The sequence below is a fragment of the Panthera uncia genome, chromosome E1 (genome assembly GCF_023721935.1).
Source record: "Panthera uncia isolate 11264 chromosome E1, Puncia_PCG_1.0, whole genome shotgun sequence".
NCBI lineage: Eukaryota > Metazoa > Chordata > Mammalia > Carnivora > Felidae > Panthera > Panthera uncia.
Window position 1 is genome coordinate 3,365,684 of NC_064814.1, and position 21,390 is coordinate 3,387,073.

Below are 21,390 nucleotides of genomic sequence, written 5' to 3' on the forward strand. Positions count from 1 at the left end.
TTGAGCGTAGAGACAAAAGAGAGGAAAACTCGGAAGAAAATAGAAGTGCATGTTCGGTAAACTTCCAGAAGAGGGAAGACTTTGTAAGAGAGAAAACCTCGAAAAACAAATCATAGATTGGGTAAACTAACATTTGAAGTTTTGAGTGTGAGATACTAGAAAAAAGAAACGACAAAGCGTCTAAAAATTTGTGCAGCAAATCCAGCAAAAGGTGAACGTTTCTCACGCACAGAGGACCCGTGCAGGTGACGTGTCAGAGCGTACGAGTGTTAACGGTAGAGCCAGCAGCGGTGTGAAATTAGCGAACGTTTTGAGAAGGAACCAGTAGCTCTTGCTGGTGAGAGTTTGGTAAATGCGTCGGCAGCGTGTCTCAGAATTCACGGAAGTGCTCCCGGCCTCGGAATTCCGTCCCGAAAACACGAGCACCGAGCAGTAAATAGGGAAAAGGTCTGGTCTTTTGGTGGTTCATTCGGCCAGCAGTTGTAAGCTCGGACTCCTAGACCTGAACCAGGCGGGCGGTGAGGCCGGCAGGCTGCAGACACCGGCCTCGCGGAGCATTTAAACCAGGGACGGCATGGACGCCGCTGCGAGGAGTCTGGAGGAGGAGTTGGGGTGCCCGGAAGGGTACCTGGAACCCCATGGCGCGGTTCGTTTCCGCGGCAGCGGGAGGCAGGGCAGCTTGTGTAAACTGTTCACCGAGGTGCTTGCTGGGCACACAGGAAGACCTTTACTGAGAGGAGTGACGATGCTTCGGGAAAGCGCGCAGGTGGGCCCGGACGCCCCCGTGTGGGCCAGAAGCCCTCGGGAGGCAGGGCCGGCCGGAGGGGGCGCCAGTGTGTCGATCTGTGCCGACGTTTAGCCGAGGGGTGCGGCTCGGGTACATGTTTTTTTTACTTTACGCTTTTTTGTATTTCTTGACTCCTGATGAAAACGTCCTGCTTTCAGTAAAGGTGACCATAAAGATCCCCACGTGCACACGACTCACAAAATCCCACCACTGTTCAGAGAAGCAACAGCGTCCTTACTGTGTGTCCCCCCCCCCCCCCGATAATCTGTCTTGAATTGCTCGGCAGGGACCCTGCCTGCCTCTGATGGTGCCTTGACCTCGCGGGGGGGAGCCGCCAGCCCGCGCTCCCTCCCGGGTGTCACCATGTCCCCTGCTCCCTCCCGGGTGTGACCGTGTCCCCTGCTTGCTCTCCTCCAGCGACTGGACCCCGCGACGCTGAAGAAGCTGCAGGCCACTGAGGAGCTCGGCGTGCTTGTTTCCAGAAACGGCTCCGTGTTGGGTCTGAAGTCTCAGAATGGATACGTTCCTCCAAAGCCACCCTTGGGGTCCCCTTCCCCCCGACTCTCCAAAACGCCCCCCAACACTCCGACCATTCTGGATGAGCCCGGAAAGAAAGTCAAGAAGCCGAGTCCCCTGCAGTTCGTGTCCCCGTCACGCAGAGCTTCTCAGGGGCTCCACGGTACCAGCACCGGGAGCGGCGGCAGGGGCGAGGGCCACAGGCCCGGCTCCTGGGACGGCAGGGCTGCTGCCCCCTCTACCTCACCCAGGCTCCCGGCCGGAGTGACTGCCAGTGGGCCCGCGGCGGGCAGCGAGCGTCCCGAGCCCGACAGGAGGGGTTCCGGTGGTCCCAGCCCGGAGCACTCCGCCAGCAGCGACCCCACCAAGGCCCCCCCAACGCCCGAGAGCGGGGCCGCCCCCTCGGGTGATTCTCAGGGAACAAACCCCAGAGCGCTGCCGGGCGGAGAGGACTCCAAGGCGGCGAAGCCCAAGCCCCCCGTCCTGAGCACCACCGCCACTGAGCCCGCAAGCATCATGTCTCCTCCACCAGCCAAAAAACTGGCCCTTTCTGCCAAGAAGGTGGGTGTGTGAGGGTCTTGCCGCAGGAAGTGTGTCTGTAGAGTTCAAAGAGCAGGTTTGGTGCTAGTCTTGGGGGTGGGGGTTGTGGTGGGGCCTTTGGCCCCCCCCCCCTCGACCAGAGGAACAGAGTGGTTGTGGGTGCTCGCAGGGTACACAGGGCCGCCCCGGGCGCGGGCGGGGGCCCGGGGGACGCCGGTGTGGGAGTACTGCGTGTGGCTGTCGGGGGTCGGGGCGAGGTGGCGGTCCCCCGGATCCGTCCGTAGGCAGGATCTCCCGCGGAAGCCTCGGGGAGGACGGGGCAGGTGCGGTGGGCGGGCAGGACGCGGGCGGGCTGCACCTCTGCGTGTAGCACGAGGCTCGAGGAGGCAACTGTTGTGCTGAGACTTTTGCTTCGATTTCCTTCCTTTTCTCCTTTTTGTTTCTAACCAAAAACACTTCTGATTCTTCTTCTACCATTCCCCACCCCCACCTCCCTCTGTTTTGTCCCCTTCTGTCCCCTCATCCTTCTTTCTGGGCTCTTTCATTTTTACTTTTCGTTTGCGTTTATTTTCATTTTTGTTTTCCTTCTTCACTCACGGCAACCTCTTTTAGACCACCAAGTTTTTATTTATGTCAATAACTGCAGGCCAGCACCCTGCGGAGGGCAGCCGGCAATGACCTCCGTCCACCCCTCTCACCATTGTCCGACCTCACCTACCCCAGGAAAACCACTCACCCGGTCGCCGCCTCCGCCTGGCCTGTCAGTGCCATCAGGTGAGCCGTGGGCGCGGGCCCTGCAGGCCGGCTGCTCCTCCCCTGTGCTTAGCGTGTGCTTGGCTGGTGAGGACTCACCGGGTCTCCAGCCTTGCGGGATGGACGGTGTTGTGCAGCTCGACGGGTACGGGGCGTATCCCGCACCGACTTCTCCCTGTTTTCTCGGTTTCCATCTGGCAAAGAGCCCTGGCTGGTCAGAGGCGGCCTGGTCTCTGCCACGCTGATGTTTTTTTTCTTACTGGTCTTCGTTTTCCGTCTGTCTGCCGTGTCCGTGTGGTGACGGCTCCCCAGCCTCGTGACGGGACCGCACAGGAGAAGAGGAAGGCGGGAGTCCCAGAAGGACCCCGCGTGGACTCATTTCTGTGAGCCCACCGAGGGGTGTCTTCTTGTCGCCGGCGTCATTTCGTGCGTCCCCCCAGTACCCCCCGAGCGGGTTCCCCGGGCCGTCTGGGCTCGCTGGCCTCCGGAGCTCCGGGCGGGCATCCAGAGCGGGAGGTGCGGCTCTCTGGGGGGGTCTGTTCAGGCTCCGCGCCGACGCGTCTCCCGGCCTGTTACGCACGGGGTGCTGGTGTCCCTCTGGTGTCCCTCAGGGCGTCGAGTGGTAGAGAGCGGAGTTGCTGATGCCCGGTCGCCCGGCGGCCGGTGGGGCCTTTGGCGCCTGGGGAGGGAGGGAAGGAGGCAGCTGGGTGAGGCCGGGACATGGTGCTGGTACTTTGGTGTTCGCCGTGGGCGCTGATGTGTCCTCCCCACCCCCCGGCTGCCCCGGGGATGGTGTGGTCAGCCGCGTGTTCCCGCCACCCAGCCTCTCCAGCCCTCGTGCTCGGGCTGGACCCGGCACAGTGTTTTTGCAGCGGGTAGGTCCTTAGACTCTTAAGGTATTTACTGTGTGTCTCTTACTCTTTCTCTGACACGCAGCTTTTTCATGACATTTGCCAGGGAGCGCAGTAAATGGCGTAGTAGTTCCCTTGGCCCAGGTGTCAGTCTGTTCCAGTTTAGGGGACAGCATCCTGTTTGCTGCCGTGACCCTTCCGGGCAGGCTTTGTCATCACTCAGTCCCGAATGAGAACAGTGAGGCCCACAGAGGTTAGCTGTCTTGGGACCCTGTCGCCGGCAGGAGGTGGGCCAGAGAGTCTGGCGTGAGGGAGGCCCTGTTCCTGCCCCGTCCCTGTCTAGCCGCGGGGTCCACTGTAGAGTCTGTTCCCCTGATTTCCCAGAGCCCCCCAAATTGGAGAGTCCTGGTACACGACCCCTAGGCCTGCACCGGCCCTCCTTGCGAGGCTGGCGTCCCGGGCATGAACATCATGAGGCTCGTGGGGAGCTTAGCGAAGCTGCTTCTCCCAGCACACTCGTGTTGAAAATTAGTAACAGGAGGGGCGCCTGGAGGGCTCAGTCGGTTGAGCGTCCAGCTTTGGCTCAGGTCACGATCTCAACGGTTCGTGGGGTTGAGCCCCGCGTCGGGCTCTGTGCTGACAGCTCGGGGCCTGGAGCCTGCTTTGGATTCTGTGTCTCCCTCTCTCTCTGGCCCTCCCCTGCTCACACGCTGTCTCTCTGTCTCCCAATAATAAATAGACGTCAAAAAAAATTTTTTTTAAATTAAGATCAAGAATTTGCAAAAATACTTCAAACCGTCTGGCGATAGGGACAAAGAGATACGTTACGATTTTTATTAACTTTGACCTTCGGTGTATTTGCGTCTTCTCGTGAGTCTCTTTTCTCACTCGCTACGTATGACCGACGTACGTCTAAGGTTGACAGCGGGGAAAACCACCTGAAAGGGAAGGGGGCCGAGGGTGGGTGGGAAGGGCCCGGCTGTGCATCAGAGCAGCGTGTCCTCACAGGGCGCTCTCACCTGCTCCCAGACCATCCAGCCGTCCGAAGCTCCCCGTCGGCCCCTGCTCGTCACTGTCCAGTAGCCCCCGACCCCTCGGGACGTCAGACCCACAGAGCTGCTCCTCCGCCTCTGCTCCCCTGCCTCAGGTCAACGGGGGCTTCCGGGCCCCTCCACACCAGCTGCCGGAGGCCAGCAAGCCCCCCCGGAGCCTCTGTAAGAAGAGGAAGAGGAACCGGAGGGGAGAGACGCAGGGGCGGGGCTCAGAGATGTGCGCCGTGGCCGCAGCCCCTCCCGGGAAGAGGAGAAAGAAGAAGGGGAAACGCGCGGAGGCCGTGGACGCCTCCCCCCTGCAGGAGGGGCAGGTGCAGAGGCAGCACCGGGGCGTCGAGCGCAGGAAGGAGGGCCGGGCGGAGGTGCCCGTGGACCGCCTGGAGGAGGAGGGCGGACGGCAGCAAGAGAACGGCCAGCAAGCGGGGTGCGTGGCCGACGGCCACCACGTGAGCGGCAGGAAGAGGAGGCGGGAGGGAGCCGAGGGCCTCGGTGCCGAAGACGGCCTCCCGCGGGACCCACCGTGGCACAGGTGAGCGCGGGGAGCCAGGCGGCCCCCCACCCCGCCAGCGACACGGTCCGACCCAGGTGGGTGTCGTCTGGAAATACAGCGTGCCGACCAGGCTCCTAGGACGTGGCCGCGTCGTCAGGTGTCTCGCCGGAGCCAGAGCCGGCTGGCGCGGTGCCTGCCCCGGTGCGTGCCCCCAGGCGGCAGGTGCCGAGGCCGCGTCATCCGGCCTGTACAACTTGCCCGGGTCGGTTGCAGTTATGGGCTTTTCTCCCCGACCGTGGCCTCGGGCAGCTGGCACGCTCTGTCCTGCTCACGTCGGGGGGTGGGGGGGGGGGGGTTTTCGGGGGGGGGGGGGGGGCTCTTCTGCACAGTTAGGCATCTGCCATTTGGGAGTTCCGGGGCGAGTGAACCCCCACTGTCACTCCCCGTTTGCTCAGAGCTGACTGTTGACTGACTTCCCAGCAGCTGTTCTCTCTTGGATGTCACCGAGTCAGAGGCCAGTACAGCATCTCCAAGGAAAAAGAAAAAGAAAAGAAGGCAGCAGGAGTCACGGCAGGAAGTACAAGAGAACGAGCTCCCCGAAGCCTGCAGGGGCGAGACGCAGAGGGGCCCTGCCGTCCCTGGGAGCCAGCCCTCACCGGCCGTGAACGGCAGGCGGCCCGGGGACCGAGCAGGTGTGCACCCACCGAGGAAGGGGAGCCGGGGGCTGGGCCCGGGGCCGTGTAGCTGTACATCCGGGGAGGGGACCGCAGGGGAAGGGGGCTGGGCACAGGCCTGCTGTATTCCAGAGGCAGGTGCGGTGCAGGGGGAGGGGCCAGGATGAAGACCTCTTACCTCTGCTCTGTCCCCGTGGGCAAGCCGCCTGCCCTGGGGGTCTCTGCCTCCCCATCCGGACAAGCATTCGGCTGTAACTACTCTGGAGAAGCAGAGAGGGTACGCGTGCGCTTCTCCACATTCTGGGAATACTGTGTTTTTCCCGATTCAGGGCTTTTCCTGCCTGAACTTTTCCGTCGGGATGAGTCCTGGGCCATCCAGCCTAGAGTTCCTCCGTGACTCTTGAACTTGGAGTGTCGGCCTGTGTTTATATTTGGCCTTTTCTGAAGATCACGTGGCCTCTTGCTGCCCGGGTGCCCAGTGTTTCGGCTGTCCCCAGGCCTTAAACGCCCGTGGCTCAGCACCTCCTCTGGCTTTTGTTTCCTTGTTCCCTCAGAGCTGGCCAGCCTCAGCTGGGTGCTCCTGACACAGCGTGTCCGCTAAGCGAAGGGTAGAGAAGGTCACCCCTGCTCGGGAAGGGATCCGGCAGGTGGCAGACTCCGTGAGATCTGCTCTGCCGCCGGGGGATCCAGTTACGTTCGTGCCTTTGGGGGCGAGCGGGCTGCTGGGGAGCGCTGTGTATTTGTCCAGCCCCTGAGAAGCGAATCTGGCTGGGCGTTCATTACCGTGGGAAGCGCTACCACGAGGCCGTGACGAATAAGGCGGCCAGCCTGTCGAGGAAACGTCCACACGGAGGTGGCCACGGAGCAGCCTGGCCGCGGTCGTCAGACCCCGGCTTGCTCTGTCAGCACGCTGAGCACGTGGAGACGGTGCTCGGGCCGCAGGGCCCACCGCTCGGCGCAGGTGCCCCCGCGGCCCCTCGTCTGTTTGCTTCCCATCCCGAATATCACAAGGCTGGGCTTCGTGGGCAAGGGCCTTCACGGCCAGGAGACGGGGAGAGCCTTGCGGTAGCTCAGCGGGACCACTGGCCCGGGCCATGCTGTGGAGCAAGCAGGAGGCTGGAGAGGGCAGCGGGCACCGGCCGAGGGGCACCGCGCTCGGGACACGAGCCCACAGTTCACGGGGTCACTGACAAAGTGGAGGCCAGGAGAGCAAGGTCCGCTTTGTGCTGAGGGAAGGGAATCGGTTCTGGCAGCTGCAGGCAGAGGAGCTCGGGCAGAGGTTGGGACCGGGCAGACGTCGTTTCTAGAAGCCTGAGGAGGGTGGTCAGAGCCGTCAGTACCCAGGTGTCCGCGGTGGCCTGGCCGTGCCGGGACGGGGCTGAGAGACCGCCTCCCCGGAAGCTGAGGTGATGCCGGTGCTTTGTGGTTCCCTCCGGTTCCGGCCCCTCATTTGTGGCCCCTTCCCTGGAGGAGGCGCCGGTTCCCACGGTGGGGCGCTGGGGTTTTGGTCTTTTCCGAGAGTCGGGGTGGACGGTGGCCCGCCTGTGGAGAAGCAGTCGGGTCCCTCGTGAGAGGCAGACGTGGTGTTTGTCTGATTGTAGGGCAGGCACGGGCTCCTCGCGTGTCCTGGGTCCGAGACGGGGAGGCCGACGTGCTCCAGGAGCTGCTTGAGTATTCCTCAGATAAAGCCTACGGGAGGAAAGGTACCGGTTTTGAGCCCGGGCAGCGCAGAGGTCTCAGATGGGCCCTGGGGTCGCGATCCTGGGGCACGGGAATTGCTGGGCTCCAAAGATGAGCCGAGGAGTGTCCGTTCAGAACCGGTCCCTGGGGGCGGGGAGAGCGGACCCTGTGCCCCTGGGCGGCGCGGGCCGGGCGGGCACGGGTTGGAGGGAAACATCCGGCGCCTGAGACCTCGTAAACGAGGGCGCGGGTCTGAAAGGGACCAACTGCGGGCTGACGATGCAGAGCCAAGGACGTCTGCATGGAAGTCACGGAACCGCTGACTGTCCTGCTCGCTGCGGGCCCCTCTGCCCTCCCCCGTCCTTCTCTGCACGTCCGTTTCACCAGAGGGTGGCACTCGAACGTTTGAGTGTATCAGGAGTAGGCCCGTCCCTGTCTACACCGCGTTCTGGAAGCCGGTGCACAGAGGTGTCTGTTTTGCAGTGTTGACGTGGGACGGCGAGGTGTCGGCCGTCAGTCAGGACGCCATTCAGGACAGCAGATGGGCCCGCGCGGCCACGGTGATCGACGACTGGGACGAAGAGTTCGATCGAGGGAAGGTACGAGGTGTGCTCGTGGCCGGCGTGGCGGGGTGCTCGTGGTGGCCCCGCTGAGGCCTGGCTCAGGGAGGACTAGGCCCTTTGGGGCGGTTGGAAGTGGCAGGGGCCTCGTGAAGTCGTCCGGGACGGCGGGAGGTGGGCTGCTGGGCTCGATGCCGGCCTGGCCGCTCTGAACGTGGCGTGGCCACGGACGAGGCGTCTGTCCCCCGCTGCTGTGTTGCTTCCTCGGCAAGGTGGGGACAGTGAGGACGCCTCCCACGGGCCACACGAAGAGAAAGCCTGTTGATTTGGTGGCATGTTGAGATCCGTGTCCCCCCCCCCGCAGTAAGCCTTCACGAGGGGCTGCGGGAACGGGGACGAGCCCTTTTTGGGAATTGTGATGCCTGCGGTTTCTTGACGCAGGAAAAGAAAGTGAAAAAGTTCAAGAAAGAGAAGAAAAGAACCTTCAACGCCTTCCAAAAACTTCAGAGTAGACGGAACTTTTGGTCTGTGACTCACCCAGCTAAGGCTACCAGCCTCAGTTACCGCCGCTGAGTTTGCTGCTGTCGAGATGGGTCAGTGTGCGTGCGTGTGTGTGTGTGTGTGTGTGCGCGTGTGTGTGAGTGAGTAGTGGATGTCAGTGTGGGTTCTGGGCTGTGTCTCGTGCATATGCGTGTGTGTGGTGAGGTGTGTGTTAAGTGTGGGGGTCGTGTGATGAGGTGTAAGGGTGGGGGGTGTGGTGCGTGTGCGTGGGACAGAGCTGGCTCCATCTGATGTCACGTGATGACTGGTGTGGACACGCCCTCCGGGACGTTGGCGGGAGTCCCAGGCTCTCCTTTCTCGTCAGGAGCAATGTCCTTTGCCCCACAGCCTCCGGAGACGAGGTGTCCTTCCTGGGTCCTGTCCGTCTGAGCTGAGAGCAGCCCCGCCGAGGACTTTGTGCCCCGTGGCCGCCAGGCCGGCACCGCGAGCCCGCCGCAGGAGGACGGCCCACGGAGGCCCTGGGCTTCTTTGGATCGGGACCTCCGGTGTCACGGCGTGAGCCGCACGGTGACGCGTAGAGCGGGTGGCAGCACGCCGGGCCGGCGGCGCGTGTGGTCCGCGGGGGGCGCGGGGGAGGACGGCGGCCGCACCCCTCCCGGCGCATCCTCGGACGAGAGGCCCAGACGTCCGTCCCTTGCTGCTGGCGGCCGGCGCTGCCGTCTGGTCCCGGCCTCCCCGTCTCTGCGGGGGGGGGGGGGGGGGGGGGGGGGGGGGGGGGGGGGAGGGGCCTCTGTCTATGCCTTACGTGTCCCCTCAGAGGGTAAGCCCGGGGCCGCCGCCCACCGCACTCCTCCCTTTTCTGGAATCGGGGGCGGCCCTTCCGGTGCATCGTCCCCTGCGAGAGACTCTGGGCCGGCTCCGGGGAGCAGGGGCCTCGAGACGATGTGCCGACACGCCTGCCTTTCCGGCCGTTTATTCCGAGGTGGCTTTGCCATTCCTTCCCCTGCAGCTGCAGCGACCCGCGGGTCTTTATCGAGGTGGTGGTCTTGGGGTAGAATCCTTTTCTTTTACTACTTAATAGAAGACTTTCGTTTTGACCAGGTCCGTGGCTTCCATTAGCAACGTATTTTCTTCCCCCAATACGCGACACTAGCTTTATTCGCTCAATTTTGTGAGTGCTTTTGAATTTAGATGATTGTATGATTCGAGATCACTTTTTTATCTTGCTCAAGCTGTGCCTGCGAACTTGTAATTTAATAAATGTGGGAAACCCGCAGTCGAGGTGGCGTTTTCCGGAGAACAGACACGTGACCCAGTAGTAGAGGGCGTAGAGGTAAACCTTAGAGCGACTCCACGGTATACGTCTGTCTGCACTTCCTTTCCTCTTGGGAACGTCCGCGTGGAGGTGGACTGACGTCTGGCGTGGACCTGTCCGTCCTTCGCGGCCTGAGGCCCGCCGATGCCCTTGTCCGGCACCCCTGTGCCGCACTCTTCCCGAGCCTTGCCGCTTGCTCGGGGACCGGGGGGGGGGGGGGGGATCAGGAAAAGCGTTACGTGTTTCACAGAGGGAGGTACGTTAATTTTTTCACGGAGGTAGTTGTGTTTGGTTTTCCTTTCTGTCCTTCTATTTCTCTTTGGAAAAGGTGGGAGAGTACTAATACCCTGGCCCGCTCTGGGGCTGCTTCTGGTCCCAGCAGGAAGCTTGGGTGCTGTGTCACCTGTGCGGAGGCCTTTTGGTTTTTCAGAGGACGGAACCTTGTTCGTAGATGAGGGTTGCTCCCCACCCCAGTCCCCAGTGTTCTATGGCCTTGTCATCTGCCCGTTTGGGGGGGAAGACAGGGGCCTTTATGGGCAGGGCTTTTTTTTTTTTTTTACCCCCCCTCTTGCAGTGTTGACCTTCATTCTTGTATGGCCCTATTTTTCTGGAACGTTCTGTAGTTGAAAAGGGAAGTTCATTGTCTGCAACACAGAATTTGTCTCTTTTCTCGCTCCCTCTTCAGACCAGGCTCTTCCCTCATCCGCTGTGTAATTATGAAGCCTTTTTCTAGGAAAACATGCCCGTTGTGTCTTGGGCGGTGCTGAGCACTGGACTGCCTACAGCATTCGTCACTGTTCCGTAGGGGCAAGCCCTTTCCTCCCGCAGAAGGTCGTCAGCCACACTGGGAGGGGGAAAGGGTGAGCCCGGAAAGTCAGTCCAAACTCTAGGGGATGTGTAAATATATAAATATATATAAGTAACGAAAGCTTTTATATGATTGCAGTCACTTGGTTGACTTAGGACATGGGTTTAATTTAACTTTGTGTTTGGGGGGAAGGGTCCCCCTCTCCCATTGGTCCCGTGCGGCCTCACTCGCCTGCCTTTTCCCAGTGGGCTCAGCCCACTGCGTCCCGTGCGCCACGCCTCCGCTCCCGGGGCTGAGGCGCCCCAGACGTTGCCAAGATCCGGGTGCAATAAAACGAGTTTTTGTGAGCCCTGCCCGTGTCCTCGTTTTCCTGTTTTTCTCCCTTGGGTTTTGTCAGAGTTGCATTCCAGCCCCCGGCACAGGTGAAGGCTTCCCCGCGGTGTGGTGCTGTAACCCGCCGGTACGTGGGAAAGCGTAGAGCAGATCTTCGTTAAGGAAGAAGAGGAACCAAGGGGTTTATTCAAGTGTATTCATAAATACGTTTATTGGAATTTAAGACAGAGGAGCCCTTTGAAGTGGCCCGCCAGGCCTCGTGGGTGATTTGCAGGGAGGACTGCGTTGAGGAAACTTGGAAACCGTAGCATTCCACTGAGGTTTGCTGCTGTTTGAATTTTTTTTTTTTTTTTTTTTTTTTTTTTTTTTTTTGTAACCGAATAACGTCTGGGTCTCTGCGGGGAAAGAGGAGAGAGAAATGATAGGTTTTATCGAACTGTGAGTTTTCTTCAGTCAGCAAGAGCAGCACAGGCCTCCGGTTTGGGATCCTCCCGGCTTGGCTGGTGCCCGGCGGAGAGCAGGTGCGGCCGCGCGGGTCGCGCCCCTTGAGCCCCTCCTGATGCGGGCAGACGGGCCCAGCTGCTCTGGCCACACGCTGGGGGGCGTGGCGAGGAAGACTGGATGCCGGGGTCCACACAGGAGCTTAATTGGGGCTCATCTGCTGAGCGGGTCTGGAAGCTGGGGGAGGCCACCGGGGGCGGCAGGTCCCCGCACAGGTGACCGTGACCGTGACCGTGATCGAGAGGTTACGTTTGGCCAGAGCCCCACCTGTGAGTGGGAGACGGAAGCGAAGGTGGCCCTGGGCTGGAGGCAGGCTTCCGGCAGGTGGGTTCGGTTCCGGGCGCTCCGCGAACACCACCGGGCAGGCCTGTTCCCGAGCCCCGCGGCTGCTTCCCTCTTCCTCCCCCTCAGTGTCTCCTCCGAGTTCCCACCCAAACATGCCCGTCATACCCGGGGCCTCTGCCCCGTCACTAAGAGCAGATGAAGTGAGACCACAGCCGGACGCACACCGAACGGGGTGCCCGGTGGGGTGGGAGAGTTTGGGGCGGCTGATGGCAGCCCAGAGCCCCGGCTGGCAAAGCCCAGCTCACGTCCGTAGTTCATGAATCGGGCTGGGCGGCGGTAGGCTGGGGGTCCACTTCAGCTCCGGGGCCCGGCGGGCATAGGGGCAGGACCACCTCCTCGTCGCTGTCACTTTTCCAAACTAGGGCTGCCGGCCGTACGTGTAAAGGTGAACAGAGAGCTCAATCTCCCAGGTGGCCCGTGGTCTCCAGGGCAGGGACCAGCGGCTCTGGGTGGGAACCACGAGGATGTCTGTCCACAAAGCGTGGGGTATGTTTTGGTGGATGATGTCGGCATGAGCCACATCGTGCGGGCGTCTGCGTGTAGGGAGTTCCCGTGAGCTCCCGCACTACTTGCGACAAGAGTTTGCAAGGTCTGGTTGGCGCCGTGGACTCTGGAGTCTGGTGGGAGTGGAGGGAAGACAGGTGAGGACGACCCGTCCGCTCGCCGGCCAACAGTTGCCCCAGGACGGCAGTGGAGAGGTGGGGAGCTGGCATCCAGGAGCGGAAGGTTCCGGGTGGGGGAAGGACAGCTCCTGGCCTGGGCGGGCAGTTGAGTGGCAGAACCAGTGTACCAGGGAGGCCGGTGGGTGACAGATTCCCTGCGGTGATGCAGTCACGCCTGAGGAATGCGCACGTTCTGGGAACAGGAACCTTGGGAGGGTCACAGGGGTGAGGTGTAGGTGAGCTGTGGGCTCCGAATCTTGGGGTTCAGAAAAGTCCAGGCGTTTGGCCACTGCCCCCACCCCCACCCCCCCACGCGGGGAACCCGCTGGGGTCACCATAGCAGTGAGCGTGCCCTCCGGTCCAGAGAGGGGCCTGAGTGCCAATCCCTGCCCTGAGTCTCGGGAGCGTGGACAAGCCTCCGTGTAGACGGGACACAGCAGGGGAGAAGGAGCCCCTCGGGGGGGCCGTGAAGACGCCTGGTTCTTGGTAGGTGCTCAGCAGCATGATTCTCCCCCGGCCCCTCCCTTTGGCCACACGCGTGCCCCGCTCCTTCCTCCCCCACCTCTGCGTGTCTGGACAGCTGGCTGCCCGTCTTTATGAGGCTCTGCCAGCCCCTTCAGTGGTTTTCCCAAACGCCATTGCTCCCTTCCCGCCTCTGTGCCACTCACTCTTGGCGAATGGTTTCTAATCCCGCTGCAGGAACCCCCTCCCGCTCCGAAGCAGAAGAACAAACCACGAGGAACCACCTGCCCCCCATCTTCCTCTGCTCCTGGCGGTTCCAACACTCGCGGGGCAGCAGAGTCAGCTGGGCGTGTTATTCCAGGCCAGTGTGAATGAAACTGGAACCTGGGAGCGAGGCTCGGGCATCGGCATTTAAGACCCCTCCGCGTGCGTGCTACTGGGCGGCCAGTGCCGAGAAGCGCTTATTCTGGTCCCACGCGAGCCTCAAATGTGCACGCGCGTCGGAATCACCAGGGGGTCGTTCAGACACCCACGTTGCTGGCCCCCATCCCCTGACAGTCTGATTCAGCAGGCAGGGGCAGGGAGGGGGCTGAGAGTGTGCATCTTGAACGCTCCCAGGGGGTGCTGGATACGATCCAGTGGTCCTCCTATGGAGTGGCCGGCACGAGGGGGAGTTTGGGAAGGGAGTCAGGTGCGTAGACGGAAGACAGGAAGACTTACGCTTGACCCGTGGGGACCGCCACAGACACCAGAAGATGCGCCCGCTTCCCTCGGTAGGGCCGGTACCCTGCCTTTGTCTGGAGGCCAGCCTCTTACACCCTCTGGGGGTCCGTCTGTCTCCTTCTCTCATGACCTGTTCACTTGTCTGCAGTCCTAAAACCCCTTGTCTCCGTGTCCGCCCCAGCCACCGTCTCCCCCCGCCAAGCCTCAGCTTGCTCTCTGCTCCTTCCTCGAGGTCCTCAGCGTGCTGCTGTCATTACTCCACTCAGCGGCCCCATCCGCAATGTGATGGGCATTGGCCACAAGCCCTTTTCTGTATTTGACACTGTTCACTGCCCCCCGCCAAGAGTTCTTTTTCTTTTCTTTCTTGTCATTGTTTTGTTTTAGCGCAAGCAGGGGAGGGGTAGAGAGGGGGAGATAGGATCTGAAGCGGGCTCTGTGCGGACAGCAGTGAGCCTGACGCGGGGCTCGAACCCACGAGCCGTGAGATCACGGTCTGAGCCAAAGCCGGACGCTCAACCGACTGAGCCACCCAGGCACCCCTTTTTCTGTCCTTTAAATGTTAAAGCTGTTGCGTTAAACGGAGCCAGAACCCGTCAGTTCTGATCAATACATCTCACTGCCTGATCGATGTAACCCTGCTGAACGTCTTTTCCTGGATGCCCTTCTGGCGAGTTCTTGGCCCGTCTTTTGTTTGCCTCCTCTTAGCGCGTCCTGCTCCTCCCGGGCCCCTCCGTGGCTGGGGGCTCACCCCCTACCCCGTTGCCAAACCCGGAAACGTGGCCACCCCCCTGCACGCCTCCCTCCCGTCACCCACACACACTCCAGTAACGGAAGTCTCATCTCCCCAACGTCCCGTCACCGCCACCCGTCTGTCTCTAAGCTTGAGTCCCCACCATTTTTGTCCTGACCCCCCCCAAGAATCAAACCAGCTCGAACGTCCCGTGGGCCTGCTTCCTGCTCTGGTCTCCTGGCCCCCAGGAGGATCTTTCAGGACAGGAAACCCTAGGCAGTCGCCCCCTACAGAGGTTTCCCACACCTCTGGGCTGACTGCACCTGCATGGCCTCGGGGCAGCCGTCTGTCAAGGCCTCGGAAAACACGCTGGGGGGACCCAGGGCTGGGCGGGCGTGCTTCCTCCAAACACAGTCTCCGCCTGGCTCTCCTCCAGGAGCAGCTGCTGCTGGGAAAAGAGGTCGGGTCCCAGGGTTGTGGGATCAAGCCCCGCATCGGGCTCTACACTGAGCGTGGAGCCTCCTTGGGATTCTCTCTCTCTCTCTCTCTCTCTCTCTCTCTCTCTCTCTGCCCCTCCCCTGCTTTCTCTTTCTCTCTGCCCCTCCCCTTCTGGTGCAGGTGTTCGCTCGCTCGCTCTGTGTCTAAAAACTAAAATCATCAAAAAGAAGTGATCTGTGTTTATTTTTTTTTAACGCACCTCTTCCTCCTCTTTCACGCTGATCATTCCATTTCCTGTCTTACGAGGCCACAGTCACGTGCTTCCGGTGACCAGCAGTCACTGTCCAGAGCAGGGCCCCGGAAATCTTTGTCAGGGGAGTGCACTGGAAAAGCCGCTTGAGGAAGTGTCACTCGTGACTGTGCATGTGGCCCCGTGCTCGGAAAACGGGCCGCCCACCCTCCACCCACGTCACGCTTCAAATGCCGCTCCTTTTTGACGTGGCAGCTTCCTGAGCCCAAGCCCCTGTGCGACCCCCTTTGCTTTGTTCTGTTTCACAAGCGAAATCATGGGGGCAAAGTCTGGCGGGAACTGGAGCCCCCCCCCCCCCCCCGTTGGAAGTGAGAGCCTGAATCGCGTGGCACGTGGCCAGCTGTCTTCTGGGCGGCACGGGAACAGTTGGTGACAGCTGGATACAATCAAGTTCCATTACAAACAGATTTTAAGTGCCATTCACACAGAAGAAATTGCGAGCTTTAGCAAAATAAAATCTGGGGGTTTTCAAAGCAAGACAATGCCCCAATCTCGGCCCGCACGAGCGATCTGGTCTGTGGTCTCTTACGTGTGCGAAGCACCCTTTCCTCCCCAGCGCCCCGCCTGCCGGGAGAGCGGAACCAGAGAGCCAGGGAAGAACCCCTCGCAGGCCAGCTGCCCGGTCCCCTGGCTTGGGTTTATGGAGGACGCCGGGTCGAATGCCTTTCTCAACACCGTTCCCGCTCGCGTGTATCGGCTTTTCTAGAGGAGCCCCTGGCTGCCTTCCACTCTGGCCTCAGGTGGACACGAGATCATGACCTGAAACCGAAGTCAGATGCTCAACTGACCGAGCCACCCATGCGCCCCTAAAAGTTCTATCTTAAAACTTTAACAGAGGTATAGGGGCGCCTGGGGGGCTCAGTTGAATGTCTGACTTTAGCTCAGGTCATGATCTCATGGTTCATAAGTTCGAGCCCCACATCAGGTTCTGCATTGACAGTGTGGAGTCTGCTTGGGATGCTCTCCCTCTCTCTCTCTCTGTCCCTCTCCCTCTCTAAATTAATTAATTAATTAATTAAATTACTTTAAATAAATAAATAGGGGCACCTGGGTGGCTCAGTTGGTTGGGCAACTGACTTCAGCTCAGGTCATGATCTCACCGTTCGTGAGTTCAAGCCCCATGTGGGGCTCTGTGCTGACAGCTCAGAGCCTGGAGCCTGCTTCGGATTCTATGTCTCCCTCTCTCTATGCCCCTCCCCTGCTCGCTCGCTCTCTCTTTCTCTCTCTCTCTCTCTCTCTCTGTCTCTCAAAAAAAAAAAAAAAACATTAAAAAAGTTGTTTTCAATAAAACATAAAATAGGTATATATTTGGCATATGGTATATATGATGTATAATTTAAAAGCTCTATATGTCCCAGGCCTACCATAACAAAGCCCCACAAATTGGAGGGCTTGAAACAACAGAAATTTATGCCCTCTCACCATATGCTTCTGGACGCCTGAAACCTGCAGAAAGTGTGGGCTGAGCCACACTCCTTCTGACGCCCCCAGTGGCTCTTGGTTTGTGGTCACAACCCTCCAATCTGCCTCCTCTGGGTGTGTCTGTGCCCTAATCTCCTTGTCTTAGAAAGTCACCAGTCATTAGATTAGGGCCACTCTAATGACTTCGTTTTAACTTGATTCCATCTGCAAAGAACCTATTTGCAAATAAGATCACAATTCACAGGTGTTGGGGGCTAGGGTTTCAAGGTTCCTTTCTGGGGGCCCCAGTCCAACCCCTAACAATATGGAAGGATGGGTAATGAAGAGTCTCTCCTACTCCTCCTGTCTGTCTCTGGCAGGACCTCTCCGAGAGGCAGGCATGGCCCGGACACTCCGTGAGGGTGGGGCTTTCCTGCCACTGTCTCCATGGCTGTGTCCCCAGCACCTTGAACAGTGCCTGGTACGGTGCAGGCCCCCAACACACATTTGTCGGGTAAACGTCTACTACGTGTGTAAATATTTTTATTACAAATGGAAATATACGCTCCGGTTCTGTCCCTGCTTTTTTCACTGCCTACAGCTTGGGAATCATCTCACGCTGGTCAATACGGAAACCGGCCTCAATCTCTTTAAAGCCTGTGAACGGTCCTTTGTAACGAAAGCACCGTAACACATTAACCTGCCCCCTGTTGAACACAGATTGTTTCTGAAGAAGTTTGAATCACCACAGTGTAAGCACAAGAAAATTTTGCTTAAAACCTTCCTTCATAATTCTGATTTTTAAAAAAATGTTTCGAATGTTTATTTTTGAGAGAGAAAGAGACAGCATGAGCAAGGGAGGGGCAGAGAGACAGGGAGACACAGAATCCGGATCAAGCTCCATCCGGGCTCTGAGCTGTCAGCACAGAGCCCGAGATGGGGCTCGAACCCACAAGCCTTGGGATTACGACCTGAGCTGAAACCAAGAGTTGGACGTCTCACCAACTGAGCCACCCAGATTCCCCCGATTTAAAAAGTTGGTCGTGGCGTCTGACTCTTGCTTTCAGCTCAGGTTCTAATCTCACCGTCTGTGGGTTCGAGCCCCACGCTGGGCTCTGCACTGACAACACGGAGCCTTCTTAGGAGATTCTGTCTCTCCCTCTCTCTCTGCCCCTTCCCTACTTGTGCTGTCTCTGTCTCTCTCTAAAGAAATACACTTAAAAAAAATAACATTAACATAAAAAACCTTATATGGACCAACCACAGGGAAAAGGCATATATTTCAGGTTGTCTGAAGAAACAGCAATGCAGGGAGGAGGCATTGGGGGGAGTCCCAGGTCCTCCGTGTCTCCCAGCTCTCCCTGCCCCCAGCTCTCTCCCCTCCAGGGGCTGAGGCCACAAGCAGCTAGCGAAGCCGGCCTGGTGTGTCTCCCACCCTGCACCGCGGCCTCGGTGAGCCTCAGTTTCCAAATCTGTGGTTCAGGGAAAACATCGAAGCAATCCCTGTGTCACAGATGTGATCTAATGGAGCGTCTTTGGCAGTGACTTTGAGTCAGAAATACATGTCGCATCCTTGCACGCCTTCACACCCGACCGAAACAAGCACTGTATTACGTGTGACAGATGCGGATCTTGGATTTTAGTCCATTTTCATCTAACGATGATGGGTTTCTCCGGCGTCAAGAGTTGGGACCTGCTATTTGAAAGCCCCTGCTGGAATAAGACCTTGTCAGGTAAACGAACTTGTACACAGTCAAGTGCCATGCTAATTGCAATGATGAGCATTGACACCAGTACCCCTCATTATCCTAACAGGCTGACATTTGGGAGTTGGGACCACGATCGATTTCCGTGTGGATAGTGAGAATTAACCTGTCCTCTGAATGGCTTTTCTTCCCGAGGTTTGGTCACCGAGCAAGAGTTCAGGTGGCAAGGGACCCCCACATCGTACCGTCAAGGGAAGAAAGCCAGCTCGGGAATGCCTTGAATCTCCTGGTGACTCTGGCCTAGAGAGTGGTAGGGAGAAGACACAGAGGGGACGGATGTCAGCGAGAGTCTCGGTGCTCCGCTAGGGTGAAAGGAGATCAACCAGGTCAAAGCCAGTCGATGGAGCATCGAAGCCCAGGCCAACACGAACAACACGCAGCCAAATCACTGAGCACACACACCCCCAAAGGACACGGTCACGCCGGGGCCCAAATAGGACTCTCTGCTGTAAAGTCCCCGCTATAAACTAGACCACGTGGCGAAATCAGTGAAGATGAAACTCATGAATCCACCAGAATCAACCTTTTAGGAGAAAGATAACATCATCTATTCGAGAGAAGTGTCTAATTTCTGGAATCATTTGAAAGAAACACTTGGGGGGGGGGGGCGGATGTGCCTAAAGAAATGAAGACACTAAGGTTCCCCACCAAAGGCTGGGTTGGTCCTGTCGTGAAATTAAGAGGGATGTTCGGGAAGGAGCCATTTTCTTAGAAGAGTGGGCCAGAGCTATAGCCCCGCCCCCCAGATAGGATGTAAAGATTCGGGTTCTTTAGGCTGTTATCTTGAAATCCGTCTCCTCTAACAGAAGTGACGTCAGCCAGCCGTGTAGAAGTTGAGCGGAAGACAGGGACAGACCTGTCCCTTCAGAGATCAGTTCTGGGCAGAATGCACGTTTACAGGCAGAGGCTGCATTTTGTGGGCAGGAAAGGGTCTGGAGGGTTGAGGGGCTTGCCCAGGTCACAGGGCTAATCAGAAGCAGATCTGAAATAAAAGCGCCAGAGTTTCCTCATTCATTCTTTCTTTCTTTTCCCTCAAGGGGAAATTACTTTTCTTTGTTGCCTAGAACAATTGAGAAGTCCTGGGAGGCATACTTGGGGGTTGGCCAGTAATGAAATAGGCTGCCGGGAGGGGTCACACTTCCCCCACCCCCGCCCCCACCAAGGAGATATTCCAAGAGAGGTTCATGAGCATTCAGGAACTTGGCCAAGGCCAGCTCTCCTCCAGCAGCCCCAGGTGAGGCGCACTGTGTTACGTGTCCAATGATCTGTCCAAAAGGAGGGGCTTGGACCAGCCAGAGTGACCGAGTGATCCCGAAGTCCCTGAGGCTCCTGTAATTTTTATGGCTAGCGCTAAACCAAGAAAGATCCCGTGCATCTGGGAGTGGCTAGAAAAGTAGCATTTTTTTCTTTATTTTTCTAAATTAACAAAAATGAAGATACATTCACACTGTGTAAAAAGACCAGACAGCACAGAAAGACTATGACAAAGTATAGAATGAAATGTAGGTCACGGGGCCCCTGGGTGGCTGAGGCAGTTTAGCCTCCAACTCTTGGCTTCGGCACCGGTCATGATCTCACGGTTCGTGAGTTCTAGCCCCATGTGGAGCTCTGTGCTGACAGTGCAGAGCCTGCTTGGGATTCTGTCTCTCCCTCTCTCTGCCCCTCCCCTGCTTGCCAGCTCTCTCTCTCTCTCTCTCAAAATAAGTAAATAAACTTAAAAATGAAAGAAGGATAAAAAAGTCTCAACCTCCCTTTGTCCCAGTTTATTCCTTTTAACTTCTTTTGTGGAGCCTTCCAGAAAAATCGTTTTGCACAGAACAACACATACATTTACACGCAGCATTTGTATCTACCGGTGAGTGTTTCAAAGTGGACAAGGGAGGGCACCGGGGATTCAAAAACACTGAAACTGTCCATAAAAGTTGTGAGCTATCAGTGTAGACAAGCACTCTCAGGAAGGAACGGTTCCAGCAGGAAAGTCAGCCAAGATGGGGTTGCATTGGGGACAGGACGGCCCACAGGAAGAGTTATCTTCACCTCCCTCTTGTGACTTGTCTAAACCCCCAGAGGTCCGTGGATGTCCACGGAGGTCCTGAGGTAGTGCACGGTGTTTGGGTGAGGAGTCCTGAGTTCTGGGGCTGTCATTCCACAGCCCTGAGATTTTCCTCTTTGTCACAGAGAAACGGCCTTCGTGTCTCACTTGATCCCTTCTTGTATTCTTTTGCTGTCTTGTGAGCAATTATCATAAAGGGTCGGGTAGGAACGCAGTAAGGTGGGGGGGGGGGCCGTTTAGCATGGTAATGTTGGGAGATGTCCGGGAGAGGGGCCACTGCCTGGCCCTTGCCTCAGCCCTGTGTGTGCCCTGGACCTCCTAGGGCTTCAGTTTCTTTGTCTGCGAGATCTCAGGACACTGTTCTCCAAGGGTCTTTCCAGTGCATTCTTCCATCCCCTCACTGGTTAATGCAAGCAGATACCTGTTAAGGAGCCCAGCACCCTGATAGCAGAGGTCTCCAACTTTCAGGTGCAGAGCTTCGCTGCCCCAGCACAGCAAAGGGAAGGGGACTGGTTAAGCCTGGTGCGGGCAAATAAAACACGTAGGGAACAGTCTAGAAACGTGTGGATTTAGAGATGCAAGAATCAGGAGCACGAAAATCCTGAAATGCTGGGGGGTGAGGTGCCTCCCTTTGAAACCTGATCCAGGAAAATTCAAAGGACTAATAAAAGCATGTATGAAAGCAGTGAAGTCATGGCACGCATGGGGCTAAGGTTTGGACCACAGAAATCAATGAATTCAAATGCTCTGCAGCCTCTGGCCAAGGACACGGCCCTCCCTGGCAAGCTGAGGCGGGCATGACCTTCGGGGCTGACGTCAACGAGGACCACCCTTTCCTTCGGTGGCCGGACGCGACCTTGGGCGTGTGGGCGGCCGCCCGCCGGCTGTGGGCTGGGCACGCCGCACCGCCCTTGCGAAACCCGAAACAGGCGGGGCCCGCGGAGGCGGCCGGGCGGGGCTTCGGGACCAGGGGGCGGGGCCCGGGCGTGCGCGCGTGCGCAGGCGCGGGTCTGGAGTTGGCGGCGTGCCCGGGGATGCGCGCGCGCGTGTGGGTGTGTGGGCGGCGGGCGGGGTCTCGGGGGGGCGGGGTCCGGGGGCCGCGCGTGCGCAGGTGCGGGCCTGGAGTTGGCCGGTGGTAG

The 21,390-nt window shown here is 58.8% G+C and overlaps 2 protein-coding genes across 5 annotated transcripts in view; one reads left to right on the top strand and one right to left on the bottom strand.

The window, feature by feature from the left end:
* The window catches only part of USP36 (ubiquitin specific peptidase 36), a 36,244-nt gene extending 25,375 nt beyond the window's left edge, over positions 1-10,869 (top strand). The window contains exons 14-21 of one of the 4 annotated variants that reach the window (XM_049635569.1): positions 1,205-1,864; positions 2,490-2,617; positions 4,456-5,028; positions 5,470-5,681; positions 7,265-7,366; positions 7,827-7,942; positions 8,345-8,496; positions 8,792-10,869. In XM_049635569.1, coding sequence (XP_049491526.1) covers positions 1,205-1,864; positions 2,490-2,617; positions 4,456-5,028; positions 5,470-5,681; positions 7,265-7,366; positions 7,827-7,942; positions 8,345-8,476 — 1,923 coding nt within the window. In that variant the 3' untranslated portion in view covers positions 8,477-8,496; positions 8,792-10,869. Of the gene's footprint in view, positions 1-1,204; positions 1,865-2,489; positions 2,618-4,455; positions 5,029-5,469; positions 5,682-5,992; positions 7,367-7,826; positions 7,943-8,344; positions 8,497-8,791 lie in introns of those variants that run through there. The other 3 variants (XM_049635571.1, XM_049635570.1, XM_049635572.1) reach the window with 3 other exon arrangements.
* Positions 1-21,390, bottom strand: part of PGS1 (phosphatidylglycerophosphate synthase 1) — a 339,697-nt gene that overhangs the window by 66,002 nt on the left and 252,305 nt on the right. The window lies entirely within an intron of this gene.